General features: G+C 39.0%; 1 protein-coding gene across 2 annotated transcripts in view; it reads left to right on the top strand.

The window, feature by feature from the left end:
* ACMSD (aminocarboxymuconate semialdehyde decarboxylase) overlaps window positions 1-17,527 on the top strand; it is an 86,268-nt gene that overhangs the window by 39,943 nt on the left and 28,798 nt on the right. The window contains exon 8 of one of the 2 annotated variants that reach the window (XM_036744569.1): window positions 3,996-4,051. In XM_036744569.1, the coding sequence (XP_036600464.1) occupies window positions 3,996-4,051 (56 nt within the window). Of the gene's footprint in view, window positions 1-3,878; window positions 4,052-17,527 lie in introns of both variants that reach the window. The other variant, XM_036744568.1, reaches the window with a different exon arrangement.

The raw sequence follows: 17,527 nt of genomic DNA, 5'->3' as shown, positions 1-17,527 counted from the left end.
ACCACTGATTTGTGCCACTAATCTGTCTAGCTTTGAAATGTTTCGTATCATTTTAAGGTCACTGGACTTAAATGGACATGCCAGTCTGGCCCAAGCAGTACAGAGTGGCAACTGTAGAACCAGTTACATTTCATCAGCACCATGGACAGGGCACACTATGGATTTAGTTCTGTAATGGGGGATTAGAAAACAATCTCTGCCCTGGAGACATTTATAGTGCAATGCAAAAGACAAAATCCAATACATGGTTTGATTCTCCGCCTAGGGAATTGGAAACTGGCTTCCTATCGGAATAAATTCCAAATCCAAAACCAACACTTCAAGGTCTTTTATCAAATGAACCCTCCTTATACATTCAAGGTACAATGGGATTTTAGAGTTGCATAAAACCTCGGAAGGTCAAGTCCAACTTTCTAATTTTTTTACAGATAAAGCAAACAAATAGATCTCAGAAAGGTTAGGTGATTCCGCCTACACATCTCTCCACATCTCTCAACTTTCTGTTGAGAATCCAGTCTAAGACTCAATTCTCTTGATTCCTGATCCAGCGCTACTTTGCTTCTTTTCTTTTTACTGCCCCAACAAGGCTCTTCTATGTCACTCAAATAAATAACAATAACTATCACTTACATAGAGCTTTAAAGTTTACACAGTCTTTCTTCACTAGTGCATTCACTTGCAAATGAGGAACCTAAGACTCAGAGAAGTTTTGTGTTTATCTAAGGTCACACAAAGTGGGTCAAGGTCAGGGGTCAGGACACAAACCAAAGTATCATGATTCCAGGTCCTATGCTTTTTCCACTAAACAATGCTACTCCTGTTTGTTCTCCTTGTAACCTGCTCATTTCCAATACCACCTCTAATACTACCTGTGTGCCTTTGGACAACACATCAAATCTCCCTGAGCCTCAGTTTCCATATATGTAAAGTGAGAGAATTGGACTAGATCATTCTTTCCAGCTCTATAGAAATCTATGAGCTCTTCTCGCACTGTATGATTACAACCTTGGACAGATAACTTGATCTCTCGGTCTTACCTGCCTCATTTATTAAATGAGCATAAGAAATACTTTATCTGCCCAGAGGCATGTGGCTGAACCAAATAATCTCTTGAGATCCCTTCCAACTCTAAGATATATAACTATAAAAATCAACTGACATTCATTCCCATTAGCTCTTCTGTGAATAGAACAGAAGATTGATCAGATTAAGTGACCATCTCAAGCCATAGATTTTCTTGTAGTTGAGCTGATCCACCATATCCACCACTCTATATAATTGATCTTAGGCAGAACTATATGATGCTTTATAGTACTCAATTTTATTAGTGGTGCTGATGGGAAAGAAAAACAAAAAATGAAAACCCAAGCTGGGCTTCCAACTGGGCAATCTCTCCTCCTTACTCTGATTCTGCTGCCCTCACCATGTATAGATTGATGTGAAATATGTGAGTTTCAGGTTCAAAAAATCAACTTCATGAGTTCAAGAAGGAGAAGGCAATGCTAGACTGAAGTTTTCTGGGGAAAAACAGAGGATTTAGTAGGCTACAAATTCAATATAAGTCAGTGTGAGGTAGCAGCTAAAAAAATGCAAATGCAATCTTAGTTTGCATTGAAATGCAGGGCCTTCAAGAATAAGGAGGTAATAGCCCTGTGCTCTGTACTGGTAAGCCCATAACTGGAGTCTGGTATTCAGCTGTACCTGCCACCATTTAGGAAAGACAGTGATAAGCTGGAGAGTGGCCAGAAAAGAGCAATCAGTACAGCAAGACCTTTGAGTCCATGTCATGTGAGGATTGGTTGAAGGACTGGATATTTTTATCCTGAAAAAGTAAAGACTTCAAGGGTAAATGATAATTTTTCCAAGAATAAGAAGGGCTGTCATGTGGAAGTAGGAGACTCATTCTGTTTGGCCCCAGAGGGCAGAACCAGGCACAATGATTGGAAGTTGCATAGAAACCAATTTAGGCTTAATGTCAGAAAATTTTTCTAATTACTAGAGTGATCCATAAGGGAAATGGGTTGTTTTGAGAAGTAGTTCCCCTTCATCAGAGATCTGCAAGCAGAAGCTGGCTGACCACTTACTTAGTATGTTGTAGTGAGAATTCATTTTCAGTCTGGGTTAGACTAGATGGCTGCTGAGGACCCCTAAAGCTCTGAAAATTCCGTTTCCAAGACGACTAACCCCAATAGATTGGAAAATCAACTGCATATTATTTCAGGAAAATTGCTGGAAAGTGGATACAGGAATCTTGGGGTGGGAAGGGAAGTTCCTTTTTGTCTTAGTATTACCAACAGAAGGATTTTTCTTTCTGAAATAACAGCCCTTGATTAAAGTGGCTTATTCTCTAACAAGGCTGTAGAAGGCAGACAGACAACAGAAATACCTCACTACAGTAATTACTAAAAGGAACTGAAGGAAAGGTTAGCACATTAAATGATAATTGATTTAATTTATGTCAAATTTATGATTTATTGTAGCTTTTGGTGCCATTGTTCAATGGATCCATTTAACTGATATATTTGTTCAGGGGAGCATAAGAGTAAAAGTAGCTTATTCATTATGCTTATTGAACATTCATCTATATTACAAGCATTTATTAAGCACCTATTATTTGCCAAGCACTACATTAGGTACTAAGGAATACAAAAACAAAAACTGAAAGGATTCCTGCTCCCAAGGAACTTATATTCTATCAAGCAAAACAACAAAATAACCTACATATAAGTAGGTTATTATTATTATTACTATCATTATCATCAGTCTTTAATAGTCTTTAATAGGTTAAAACTGCTCTAAGACTTTGGAGACACCCTCTAGATATGAAGTAAATATATGCAATCAATCCAGAGCTTGGTCAGATGATGCAATGGGAGCCTCCTTCCTGTACTGAGGAGTGTAGCAGATGACCTGTACAGCACTACTCTGTCTCACAGAGGTTCAATATTCCCAGTCCAGTCACTCTAGCTGTGTGGTATCTCAAGAAAGAAATGAAAAAAATAAAATTGCTCTCATCTCTACTACATTAGCACCTACAATCTTCTTACCTCCACATTGCAACAAGGAGGCTACTTTAGCACATTTCTAAGTAAAAGAAGAAAAGCCTTAATGTCTCCCAGATGAAAAAAAAAGCAAAACTCTCTGGGAACATGGGCATGTCTACATTTTGTCTCCATCATTGTGTTACCATATTTTTGTATTCTAGGCATCATCATTTATCCTTGAGAAGCAGTAGGATATACTGTCCCTATGTGCTTAGATACATGAATATCCTTAGAGAAGACCTCAATACAGATCACTGCTATTTTTTACCCGTGAGACCTTGGAGATATAATTTCCTTCTTTGAAAAATGAGGTGGGGAGTGTGGGAGGGACTAAATGTTTTTTATGGCTTCTTCTGGTTATAGATCCTACAAGTAATATAAATACCATGGTTGTACTTAGAAAACTAGCTATTCACTACTGTTATACTTGTTTGCATATTTTGTTCCTGAGTGTTCCTACAGTACTTTGTATAAGGGTTCATCCGTCACTTTTCCTCCATCAGAATCTAAGATCCTCAAACAGACTTGTCTACTTTTCATTTCCTTGTCAAATCAGAAAGGTGCAGTTTTTGGAGCCAGAAGATCTATGTTCAAATCTTGCCTCTACTGTGTCCTTGGGCAAGTAACTAGGACTTAGTTTTCTCATTAGTGAAATAAAGGGATTCAACTAGATGGCCTCTCAGATCCTTTATAGCTCTAGGTCTGTGATCCTATGTTTCTTATAAAATTAATACTCAGTAAATAATTGTCAGCAATGACAATGATGTCTCTCTGCGTTGTGATGTATTTTTCCAATCAACAAACAGCCCCCTCAATAAGAAACTTTCTTTGCAGGTGGTTCATTTCCATTCACAGTGGGGAGAATATCTCATGGATTCAATGTGCGCCCTGATCTGTGTGCCCAAGACAACCCAACTGACCCAAGGAAATACCTTGGTTCTTTTTATACAGACTCCCTGGTTCACGATCCTCTGGCCCTGAAGCTGCTGACAGATGTTGTAGGAAAGGTACGCTGACTTGTTCTTGAGGTTTGCTTTTGGGGAGGGAATAAAGAAGGATGTGGAGGATTGCTGAATAAGTTTATGTTTTCTTCTCTATTTCCTACACAATAAACAAGAAATATGAATGAAAGAAAAGGGAAAAGAAGGCAGATAGGAACTCTCTTTGTTTCTCTGTCACCTACCTAATTGAGTGTCCAGTCTTTCTGTGTAGACTTACTTACACGAAGAGAATTCTTAGGACCTAATATTATTACCTTGGAATTATTACCTATTCTGAAGAAGTCCCAGTCAGCTTAATCAGCTGTACAGTTCCACATCCCCAGCCTCTCCTCCCAAGCAGAAGCTAAGGAAGTGGAACAGCATGATATAGCAGAAAGAAGACAAGACTAAGGGGAAAGAATCTTGGGTTCGTAGTCACAATTGTACATTAATTAGTTGTGTGACATTATGCATGTTACTTAATCTCTCTGGACTTCTGTTTACCCATTTGTAGAAAAGAAGAAGAAGAAGAAGAAGATGGTTAAATTAGATGATCTCTAAGGTCTCTTCCCACTCTAGATATATGATCTTGTGGGCAACATACTAGGCAGTGGAGGAGACAAAAAAATAATTAAGATATTGTCCCTATACTGTTGGAGAGGGTGTATGCACATACACAAATATACCATACTACATAATAACTAAAGGGAAGAATAGAATATAGGAGACAGAATCAGTCAGAGAGAGAGACAAGGCGGGAGCGGGGTGGGGATGAAGTACTATGTGAAGTCAGAAAAAGGGAAGATCAGTTCTGTATTTTGGAATGACATTAATGTGAAGTAAATTTGGTTAACAAGATGGTGTGTGAAAACAACTGGTTTGGGAGTACTGAACCATGGCTTAAAATATAGGAATGATAGACTGAGGGGCCAGGGATGAAGTGTACGCAGTAAGGACTCATAAAGACTACTTACCTAGTCTTGCAAATCTAGTGAGATTTTTTTTCCCTAAAGCAGAGTGGGAGGCTTTAACCTAAAAAAGAAGAAGTAGGGTAAAGACTGCTTATATGTTTCCACCAAATTAGACACTATAGATAGTAGGTACAACGTATGAAGAAGAAAAACAGTAGAGATGCCCAGAAATTCACAGGAGACAGATTCCAAGAAAGGAGCCAGAAATAAAAACCTTGGCTGCAAATGTCTATATACACTTACACAAAGTATGGGTTACAACCAAGGTGAACCAGAAATCTTTATTCAAGGAGGCAAATTTGGCATCACTGAAACTTGAGCAATGTAAATGCAAACTCATCTATGGAATCACAGAAACCAGAGGAAGAGGCACATGGAGAGTATTAGATGAAGTTCTATGGAGGCAGAGACAGAAGCAATATTATCACTGGATTACATTATAGACCACCTGGACAAACTAAAAAAATAGATGAAGAGTTGGAGAAACCTAGAAAACTTAGCACAGAAGCAGAACATAATAATGATAAGGGACTTTAATTATCCAGATATCTATTGGCATTCTCTTTCTGCCAAAAGTAGAGCAACTAATTATTTTTTGGCTTGCCTTGATGTTTACATCTTTCAAAAGGTGAAGAAAGCAACAAAAGCAGCTTTTATTTTGGACTTCACTAATTCCAGAAAGGAAAAAAAATAGAAATAAAAGGAACCCTGAAAAGAAATGATTACTCCGTCCTAGAATTTGTGCTAGAAAGAGAGAGAAATATTTATGGTATTTCACAAACTTAGATTGTAGAGGACAAATTTCAGAGTCCAGAGAAAAGGTAGGTAGGATTATATGCACTACAACCCTTCAGGGAAAGTCAAATCAGGAGAGCTGGAGAGTTCTCAACAATGAATTCTAAAGATCCAAAGAGGAACAATTCTGCTGAGGTACAGGGAGTACTGCTTAAAAAGAACAATGTGGATGCACAGAAAACTCATTGACCAACTTAGATTTTGAAAACCTATGTATAAAATCAAATGAGGGCAAATAAAGAAAGATGGATACAAATAGACGGCATTTAACAACATTCAACAAATTCCTGTAGGAATAATGTCAGAATGAACTGAATCTGATAAGAAAAGTGAAGGATAAGAAGGGCTGTTGTATGCTATATTGGGGAAAAGAGGAAGATCAAAAAAGGGATATGGATGCTGCACGGATAAGGTGACAATGAATTTTAGAAACAAGGCAGAACTCTTCAATGCTTGTTTCCATTTTTTTCTACCAAGAAAACTTAACTTTGGATTAGAAAGGAAAGAAAAAGACTAGATATCAAGGAATTGAAACCCCAAATAAGTACAAAGACAGTAAAAGGGCATCTAGCTTCAATGAGAGGCACAGCATCCATAACTACAGTGATATTAATTCCATTAAACTCTGGCCAGACAAGATTATATCTGGAGTATTGAGTTCAGTTCTTGGCATCAGATTTTAGGAGGAACATTGATAAGCTGAAGAGTATCCACAGGAGGGTGAGCAGGATGGTAATAGACCTTTCATGTATATGAGGATTGATTGGAGGAGCTAGGGATATTTAACCTGAAGAAGAGAAGACTTAGGAAAGATATGGTAGCTGTCCAAGGATTTGAAGGACTATCACGTGAAAAAGGGAAAAGAAAAAGCTAAACAAAAGTGGAATATAATAAATGTGGACTAGTAAAGTATTATTAGAATTAACTGGAATTGTTGGGATAGGAAAAATACTCTCAGAAACATTCTGACAAAATTGGGAAGACTTGTATGAACTGATACAGAGCAAAGTAAGCAGAACCAGGAGAACAATCTGCACAATGATAGAAGGAAACCATTATCATAATGATGAAATGAAAGACATTAGAATTCTCACCAAGGCAGCAACCAATATGGCTGACACTGAAATATAATCTATCTCTTCTTGGCAAAGAAGTGATATATGATAGCTGCCCACTGAAGCATATCTTGTCAGACAAGGCCAACATGTTTGTTTTGCCTGGTAATTCTTCTTTGTTACAAAGGCAGGTTTTTGAGAGGGGCCATTAAGGAGGAATATGGAAGATGAGTCATTGAAAAGTAACCCTGATGTAAAAAAGAAATAAGCATCAATCAACTGTTTGCTAGACTTATTCTGCTTGGTTCTAGAGGACAGAGCTAAGAGCAAGGAGTGGAGGGTCAGAGACAGATTTGAATCTGACATAAGGAAAAACTTGACAACAATTAGAACTATTCAAAAGAAGAATGGACTGTCTCAGGATGTGAGTTCCTCCTTACTAGAGATCTTCAAGCAAATGCTTGATAACCACTTATCAAGTTATGTTACAGAGAGGATCTTATTCAGGTATAAGTCGAACTAGATGGGCTCTCAAGTTTCTTCCAATTTTGAAACTCAGTGGTTCTCCAATTCTGTGCATCCAACTGGGAAATTAGAGAGGTGTAGGTCCTTGAATTCCAACAAAAGCAATATGCATGTCATTTAATAAGCAATATAAAGCCATTAAGGGGGTTTGAGCTGAGGAATAACATAGATTAGATCTGTTGATAAGGAAGCTTTAATCTGGCAATATGTGAAGGAATGGTGGGAAGGGGAAAATTAATTTGGGAAATTATTGTTATATACTTCAATCAGATTGAATACACCCTGTGCTGGGATGATAAGAGTAGTCATGAGCAGTGAACTGCTTCAAGAGATATTTTGTAGATAGATTAACTAGGACTTGGTAAGAGTTTACATTTGAGAAATGAGCAGAAAGTGTCAAAGGCAATACTAAGGTTCGAATAGGAATGATTGGATGAATAATTATTACATTAACAGAAATGGGAAAGTCAAAAAGTAGTTTGTGGAGGGAAACAGTGAATTCATTTTGGGTATATTGAGTTTGAGATGACAGTGGAATAACTAAATTGATCCATGATCTCATTGATTTAAGAAGTCTCTCTAACAATGAAGATCACAACCTGTTTATCATGTGCAACTCTTGTCCATGCCCTCCAATAAGTTGGCTGTAGGAGTCCACTCAATATGCTGAAGGCCTTTCTCACTTTCTCCTAATATTGCACTCTGGCTTTCTTTTTTTTAATCCTTTGCCTTCATCATGTGACCAATCTATCTTTTCTTCCTATCACACAATTACTGGTTGACATCCTTTATGTCTGTTCTTCTTCTAAGTTCCCCACTGGTTATATGTTGTTGTCCGGTCATACCCAGTCCCAATGGGATTCTCCATTGCCTTCTGTGTGATATTCACTCTTAATTCTTCAAAGAATCTTATATTCCAGATCTTCCTGCTATGTGGCACTGAGATTACCAGGTAGAAATAGGTAACTGAAGATGCAAGTCTGGAGCTCAGGGGAGATAAAAAGCCACAACTTACTCACAACTTACCTCCTCTAACATAATCATTAGTAGACCTAGAGAAAATACTGAAGTAAGAGAACTCCAGGAAAGTACAAGTGAGGAAACATTTGTCTTGTAACAGATCGATGAAAGACTTTTGTTTCATTTCAGATGCAGACCATAGTAGAAAAGTGTTCAGCATTTAATGAAAGATAGGTTTTATTTAATTTTAATAATAGTTTTATTTTAATAAAATAATAAATATTTATAATAGAATAAATTCCTAATAATACAATAAATATTTTCATAATAAAATAAGTTTTATTTCTTCCCTTTCTCTTTCTCATTATTTATATCCTCAATTCCTGATTATTTCCTATATGTTTTTCAATTCAATAGTCATTAAGTGCCTACCATAGGTAAAGCCCTTATTTTAGTATCTGAGAATATAAGGTTTAAAAAAAAAAGTCAGTCCATCTCTTTAAAGAATGTATTACTCCCTTACTCAAACTCTAATGGCTCTCTATTACCTCCAGGATCAAAAACAAACTGTATTTGATATTAGAAGTTCTTCACAACCTGGACCCTCCTTACCTCTAAATTTCCCATTTTCTTACACATTAATCTCTTCCAACCACTCAATCACTTGGCCATACTGGCCTCTTTGCCAGTGCGCGCACACACACACACACACACACACAACTTGCACTGGCTATCCTCCAAGCCTGGAACACACTCTCTCTTTACTTCTGCCTCTTTAAATCCTTGATTTCCTTCAAATTTTCTCTCAAGCTTCATCTTCTCTATAGGAGACCAGTTATCCCAGCTGCCTTCTTCACTAAGGTTTACCCTCCGTCTACCCTTTATGTATCTTGTATGCATATTTTTCTCCCCGTTAGACTATAAGCTCTTTTTATGCTTCCCTTTAATTCTAATGCCTTACCTCTGAGATTACCTCAGATTTATCCTGTATAGATCTTATTCCTTCCTGTGTGATTACTTGTATATTGTTTCCCATTCAAATGTGACTTTCTTGAGAATAGAAATTCTCCTTTACCTTTCTTTTTGTCCCTCACAACTGTTGTAACAATCCGGCTAGCAGCTGCTGTGGGGGTGTAAAACCAACAACAACCAGCTCACAGAACACTGCAAGCCCAGGTTCTTTCAATCTGCTTTTCTAAGGAAAGCAACGTTAAGAGGTTAACAATATCAATTTAATCCAGCATACAAATATCATTCACTTAGTTCAGGGGAAAAAGCCAGCACCCTGAACTTCAGAGCAAATACAAACAAATTACAAACACCAACAGACAGATCTTGTCTGATTCAAATCTCAATTCATAGTTACCAGAGTTTAACAAAGTCTGAACATCCGGGTTTACAAACTGCAGGGCTCTTAACTACAGCTGCCCGGAGCCTCCACATCAGCGCACTGCCAAGAGTGACAGCCCTAAGCAAATAGCTCTGTCTTGCCTTTTTATGCACTCTTTAGCCATCATCAAATGTCACCTGAATGACCAGAACTTAAGCTCTTGCTATAGCTCTGGAGTTAGCAACTCCCCTTAGGACCCACATGACCTAAAATCGTCACAAAAATGCAACTTAAACCCATGTAGTCTAAAAGCCTATGATGTCACAAACATGCCACTCAAACCCATGTAAACTAGGCTTTCCCTTGAGGCAAGGAGGTCATCAAGGACTCCTAATTTAATCAAGGAAACAAAGGCCAAACTCTTTAAAGGCACTTGGTTGAATAAGTGCTAAGAGCCCATCTTGATTCCCAATACAACTACTTAGCGCAGTGCCAAAGGACAGAGCAGAATTAAATGTCCACTAAGTCTACGCCATGGTCTTTTGCCTAGAAATCTGTTCATATAGCATAGGAAGGAAAAGAGATAAAAGGTACCAAAAAAAATCAGACCTGGGATATCAACCAATTTGTTAAGCATGGGTTCAGAAAGTATGTGCAATTGAATGAGGCCAGAAAAGATTTTGTGGAGCATGCAAACAGTGGATAAACATATTTTGTTTTCTTACAGACTACTATAGGCAATTGGCTTTGCAATCTCACTTTATCCACACAGTTCTGACAAATGTCCACTGGCTCTATGTTCACCTGTCTTTGGATGCAGCAGTTGGAGACTAAATATAAGGGGAGGTGGGCAGGGGAATGAGGAAAGCTGAAAGTTGGTCAGTAACTCTCCCATGGAATGTTTCGACTCACTTTCTACTGAAGCATTCAACTGCTTCAAAATGAAAGTACAATTAACTTTCGTCCATATCTCTTTTGGTTGTTATCATTAAAGTTAAATCTTGACAAAGTAAGAGGGGAAAAGAATCTTAGCTCTTTTGCTCATAGTTCTTTTCACAGGAAGAAGTAATTAACCTTTAAGCCTAAAAGCAGGTGTTGGCTTAGAAAGCAAAGAAATGCCTGGTCCTACAGCTTAGATTCAATCACTAAAAGAGAACAGAGAGAGATTTGTGGTGCTCTGGAACCTTTATTTTGAATAAATGTCCATGTCTGTTTCACAGTTCATTATACAAAACAGAAATCATGAATAGCCTGAAACTTCCACTATAGAGTTCAGGGGTGGGGAACCTGCAGCCTCAAGTGCAGCCCTTCAACTGAATCCAAACTTCAACCACACTTGAGGACCTAGAAGGCCACATGTGGCCTTGAAGCTACAGGTTCCCCGCCCCTGATCTAGTTGCTAGTATTGTGATATATGGTATCCCTGCTAAGATAAACCAGGAAATCTTACTCCTTTTTGTTATAATGGTGTCTGAGACAATACTTAAATATTTGACTTGTAGAGAGCTAGGTGACATAGTGAATAGAGTGGCAGCCTGGAATCAGGAAGATCTGAGTTCAAATCTAGCCTAAGATGCTAATAAGTTGTATGACCCTGGGCAAGTCACTTAATTTCTATTTGCCTCAGTTTCTTCAACTGTAAAATGGGCATTATAATAATAGTGATTACCTCTAGCTAGGTTATGAGAAGGAAATGAGATCACGTGTTGTGAAGAAGGATGGAAGGAAGGAAGGAAGGAAGGAAGGAAGGAAGGAAGGAAGGAAGGAAGGAAGGAAGGAAGGAAGGAAGGAAGGAAGGAAGGAAGGAAGGAAGGAAGGAAGGAAAGAAGGAAGGAAGGAAGGAAAGAAGGAAAAAAGAAAGAGAGAGAGAAAATTGCATGCTTCAATCTGTATTCGAATGGCATCAGTTCTTTCTCCAGAGGCAGATAGCATGCTTCATCATGAGTCCTTTGGGATTGTCTTGGATCATTGTATTACTAAGAATAGCTAAGTTATTCAAGTTCTTCATCATACAATATTGTTGTTACTGTGTACAATATTCTCCTGGTTCTGCTCACTTCACTTTGCATCAGTTCATGTAAGTCTTACCAGTTTTTTTCTGAAATCATCCTGATTTTCATTTCTTATAGTACAATAATATTCCATTGCAATCAGATACCACAGCTTGTTAGAATGAATTCTTGTTGGTGCTCCAGACAGGGCAATACTGAAAGTCACTAGGCTTCTGGGGGAGGTAGACTCATTGCAGCAGGTGGTGGGGTGTAGATTCAAGTCTTCATGGACTCAGACACCAGTACTTTTGGGGTCTTTTATTTTGTAAATAAAACTGTTCTATAGCGAGCATTTATGTAGCACTTTAAGGTGTGTAAAACATATGATAAATATTATCTAATTTTATCTTGTGAGGTAGGGAGCAGCTGGGTGGTCACAGTGGATAGAGTGCCAGGAGTCAGGAATACACATCTTCCTGAGTTCAAATCTGGCCTCACTTAATAGATATGTGACCCTGGGCAAGTCACTTAACCCAGTTTGCCTCAATTTCCTTATCTGCAAAGTGAGCTAGAGAAGGAAATGGCAGACCACTCTAACCAAGAAAAGCCCAAATAGGGTCACAAAGACTTGGACATGACCAAAAAGACTAAAAGACAAAAATGTATTATTATTATTATCATTATTATTATTATTATTATCCTCATTTATAGATGAAGAAACTGAGCTCTCCCAATTAAAAGAGGTTAAGTACCTCTTAAGACTTGCCCAAGGTCACACAGTAAGTGTCTGAGGTCAAATTTGAACTCAGGTCTTCCTGACTTCAAGTCCAGTGTACTGAACTAAAACATCTAGTTGCCTAACTATTAGAGAGAACTGGTGGCTACATTTAGAGATATGCCAGATATTGAAATTCCCAGATTCCACCTGGGTAAGGGATGGTTGTTATGCTTCATGCTCAGAGAAGACCAAAATGACCTCACAATGTTGGGGTCAATGTACAGTATGTCCAACTGTGACTGATCAGACCAATATGAGCTCAGAAGGCTCTACCATAAGTCAGGCATAAATAGTCTATATGAACTTTTGGAGTGAGGATAAATTCGCACATCTCATATTTCTTTTGAGCTACCCCAATTTTGCTTTGCTCATAGAGCACCAGTGCCTTCTCTGATGCAGGCATGCCATACTGGGCAGTCCTTTGCCAGTGTCTCTCATGTCTCATAACTGATTCCAAAGTTCTTCAGAGAGATCTTGAGAATGTCCTTGTATTGCTTCTTCTGACCTCTGTGTAAGTGCTTGACTCGTGTGAGTTTTCTGTAAAATAGTCTTTTAAGCAAACATACATTTGGCATTCATCTTTTAAGCAAACATACATTGGCATCCAATTTGGCCAGCCCATTGGAGTTGCACTTTCTGCAGTAGAATCTGAATGCTTGGCAGTTCAACCCAAGAAAGGACCTCAGTGTCCAGCACCTTATGTTGCCACGTGATCTTCAGAATCTTCCTAAGACAATTCAAATGGAAGCGATTCCGTTTCCTGGCATGGCGCTGGTGTGCTGTCCAGATTTCACAGGCACACAACAATGAGGTCAGCACAATGGCTCTGTAGACCTCCAATTTAGTAGGCAGCCTACTACCTCTTCTCTCTCACACTTTATACTTCAGAGCCTCCCACACATTGAGCTAGTTCTGGCAATGTGTGTCAATTTCGTCATCTCTGTGTACATCCCTGGAAAGTATACTGTCTGAGTAAATGAACTTATCCACAGCATTCAAAATTTCTCCATTTGCTGTACTGGATGGTTCCACTTATGGATAGTATGGTGCTGGCTGGTGGAGAACCTCTGTTTTCTTGGTATTAATTATTAGACAAAATTAACACAAGCAGCAGAAAATTACTCTGCCTATACTCATACTCATCATCTCCGCCTCGGAGGCTGCATTGGGTATACAATCATCTGCAGAAAGTCACGCACCAACTCTCCCTCCATTTTAGTCTTGGCTTGTAGCCTTTTCCAGTTAGATAATTTACCATCAGGGTAGTAACTGACCTTGATTTGATTGCCCTTTTTGTCTTTGTTGAAGGCGTCTGACAATATTATAGAAAACTTCGTGCCAAATAGCATGGGAGCAAGCACATGGCCCTGCTTCACTCTGTTGGTTACTGAACATTGTCCATTATCCAGAACCCATGTAAGCATGCCATCATGCAGCTGATGTACAATACTGATGAACTTCTCCAGGCAACCAAATTTTGCCATGATCTTCCACAAGCCTTAATGACTAATAGTATCAGAGGCCTTGGTCAGATCAACAAATGTTACGTACAGTCCTTTGTTCTGCTGCTGGCATTTCTCCTGGAATTGCTGGGTAGCAGACACCATTCAACCATTCCTTGGCCCTTTCTGAAGCCACACTGACTCTCAGATAAAAGATCATCTTCCAAGCTAAGGATCAGTCTCTTAAGGAGAACTCTGACAAGAATTTTGCTAGCAATGACTAAGAGAGAGATTCCCCTGTGGTTATCACAGGACAACATATTTCCTTTTCCTTTATAGAGATAGACAATGGGGGCATCCTTGAACTCCTGGGGGAATAACCTCCTCTTGTCATATAACCCCAAAGATTTCAGTCAGCTTAAAGCTTGGCTGGAATAGAATCAGCACCAGGCGCTATGCCACACAAGAGGAGCCTAATGGTATTCAAAGCCTCTTCTTCAACTGGAAGTTCAGCTAGAAATCAACTTCAACTAAGGTATATGGTCAATGGCTTTAGCATTGGTTAATGATGGTCTTTTGAGAACACAATGGAAGCATTCAGTCCATCTCTTCAGGATCATGTCCTTATCACTCATCAATGTGGCTCCATCAGCACTGAGTAGTTGAGATGCAACATGTCTTTAGCCCACAAATAGCTTTCAGGGAACCATAAAAGCACTTGGGATTGTTACTATCAGCATAAAACTGAATTTCATCTGCCTTCTTACTGAGCCAAGAATCCTGCATCTCGCTCAGCTTCTCTTACACTTTACTTTTGACAGAGTTAAATGCTGCCTTCTTAGAGATGGATGAATTATCCTACTGGTAAACCCTATGGGGTTCTCATTTTTCATTAAGCAGCTTCTGAATTCCTCCTTCATTTTCATCAAATCAGTCTTGATGTGAGTGAAGGTTCTGGCCCAGATGAGTAAACATGGTTCTGTACAACAAATCTCTGAAACCTGCTCACTCCTTTTCTGTTCCACTATTGCCAACCATGTGTTCACTCAGCTTTCCTTCCAAGTTAGCAACAGACTATTCATGCAGGGAGAAGTGCTCTAATCTGTTGACATCAAGTCTTTTGGTAGTCATCTTGCTTTGAGGCCTGTCGTTTTTGTTGAAGGTGAATGTTTAGCTTGGAGAGAACAAGTCTATGATCAGTCCAGCACTCTGCCCACACATTAGCTTTGTCGCTATCACCTCCTGTCTGTCTCTTCTGCTTACAACATAGTCTATCAAATGCCAATGGAGTAAATGGAAGACAGTGTTGGCGATGAGAAGGTCATGAGACACAAGTCTTCAGTAGTAAGCAACAATTGCTGTTGCTGTTTCTGACTCCATTCTTCCCAAAGACTCCTTACCATATCTGATAGTCTGTGCCTACTCTGGCATTAAAGTCACCTAGAATTACAAGCTTATTCTCTTTCAGCACATTAATGATGAGGGTCTCCAAGTCTTCATAAAATTTTTCTTTGACCTCATCAGGGTTTGTCATGGTGGGAGCAAACTCACTGATGATGGTGGCATGGTACTTCCCTGCAAGTGGCAATCACATTGTCATGAGTCTGTCATTTACTCTTTTTGGGAGGCATGCAAGCTTGTTGACTAGATTAGTTTTGACTGTGAAACCTATGCCAGCTTCACAGTGATCCCTATTGCTAAAGTCACTCCAGAAAAAAATGTGTATCCAGCTCCAACTCTGGTCAGCTGGCCTTCATTTGACATCCTTGTTTCACTCAGGGCTGCTATTTGGATGTGATACCTGCTGAGTTCTCTTACAACAAGAGCTGTTCATCTTTCAGGTCTACTGGATTTCTTGTTGTCCATAAGTGTGCACATATTTCATGTACCAATGGTGAGTGGAATCATCTTTGCAAAAGTTTTTTGTATATTTTTTGTGTGTTTCAACTACAGGATAGGATTCCTACCTGCCGTGGTAAGCAGGGTTAGGTTAAATAAAGCAGACAATTTTTAGGGCACCTTTTCTAGCCCCTTCCTCATGCCTGGAGGTGAGCAATGTGGTTCTTAAAAAAGGCTGCCTAGATACCCAGAGGACTGCCAAATCCCACTGTTGCTTCAGTCCAGTGAGAAGATGTCCATATGGCCTGGGCTGCCTATATGCAGGGTTGTGACTACAGCTCCCATTTTATCTGCACCTGATGCTTCTTCACTTGCCCATCACCACAGGACTTTGAGGTAGGTAAAAATGGTAAAATGGTATGGGTAATGTCTTTTGACACATGCATAAATTGGATTTTTGAGGCAGAGTTGCATGATGTCATGGGCACATAATAATGAGCCAGATAAGGGAGAGGTACCTAATGTGTACCTGGGCCCTACCATTAACCATATAACAACATTAGTTTTAGGAATTCATCCATTCATTCAATAAGGGTTTATTAAGTTACTTGGGGCAGCTAGGCAGCTGTACTAGATAGAATCCAGGGCCTGGAGTCAGGAAAACTCTTTTCCCTGAGTTAAAATCTGGTCACAAACATTCACTTGCTGGGCAAGTCACTTCACCCTGTTTGCCTCAGTTTCCTCATCTGTAAATGAGCTGGAGAAGGAAATGGAAAACCACTCTGCATAGTATCTTTGCCAAGAAAACCCCAAATGGGATCACGAAGAGTCGGACCTGATAGAAACTACCAAACACAACAACAAAAGTGTCTACAGTGTGCCAGACATTGTGCTAGGCACTAGAAACATAAGGACAAAAAATAAAACAACCTGAACTCAAGAAACATGCATTTATCTATATTGGTTTCAGAAATATCTTCCATTTATGACAGCCTATTGTTCAAGATTTGATGATTCTGGGATTGTAAAAAATTTAAGTTGTATCAAACTCCTGGGCAAAATTGCAGAACTAAATCTGAGTTCTGCGTTACATACAATCCTTTCACCATATGCTTTACCCAGAGATGTCCAGTCTCTCTGTGCTCAAGCTCCATGCCTGCCAGAGCTATTCTTCCCATTGGCCTGGTCTCCCTAAGAAGCCCTCCAAACCAAACCTCTCCTGCTCTGCATCCCCTACACCCAATCCAAAGTTATCTGACCTATGTTCCATTCCCATATAGTCCAATTCTTTCTTTTCCAAAGTAAAAACTACCTCATCTGATAGACTAAATTCTGGTCCTGATGTGGTGTGGAATTGGGCTAGCTCTCTCTTCTTTACCACATAATATATATTTTAATATTGGCTTTTTATCTACTATACGATCCAGAATTTCAAAGCAATAGGAGAGAAACTTAGCAGTTGAGGGAAGGCAATGCCTTAGGGCAATCCCCTAATCTTCTTAGTTAACCTATATGCGCGGTTGCTCACAGTCCAGAAGCTGTGGAAATTAGATATGGATTTTACAAGTTACCTAGTTTCTCCAGACTAGATAGTCTTTGGTTGTTTTGCTATATGATATTATGCGGCAATGGCATCATGCTTTTCCTAGGCCCTGTGTTGTTTTATCTTCATTCACGTCAGCTTATAATTTTTTTGTCTAGAAACAAACGAATGAATAAAAAAGAATTCAATTATTAAAACTTACTATACGGATACAAAAATAATTTATTTACTTACTATGTGCTGGTCAAAATTAGTATCATTCCTCTGGGATTAT

The sequence above is a fragment of the Trichosurus vulpecula genome, chromosome 2 (genome assembly GCF_011100635.1).
Source record: "Trichosurus vulpecula isolate mTriVul1 chromosome 2, mTriVul1.pri, whole genome shotgun sequence".
NCBI classification, from domain to species: domain Eukaryota; kingdom Metazoa; phylum Chordata; class Mammalia; order Diprotodontia; family Phalangeridae; genus Trichosurus; species Trichosurus vulpecula.
Note: the sequence above shows the minus strand (reverse complement) of the source record. Positions and strands in the feature narration are given on the sequence as shown.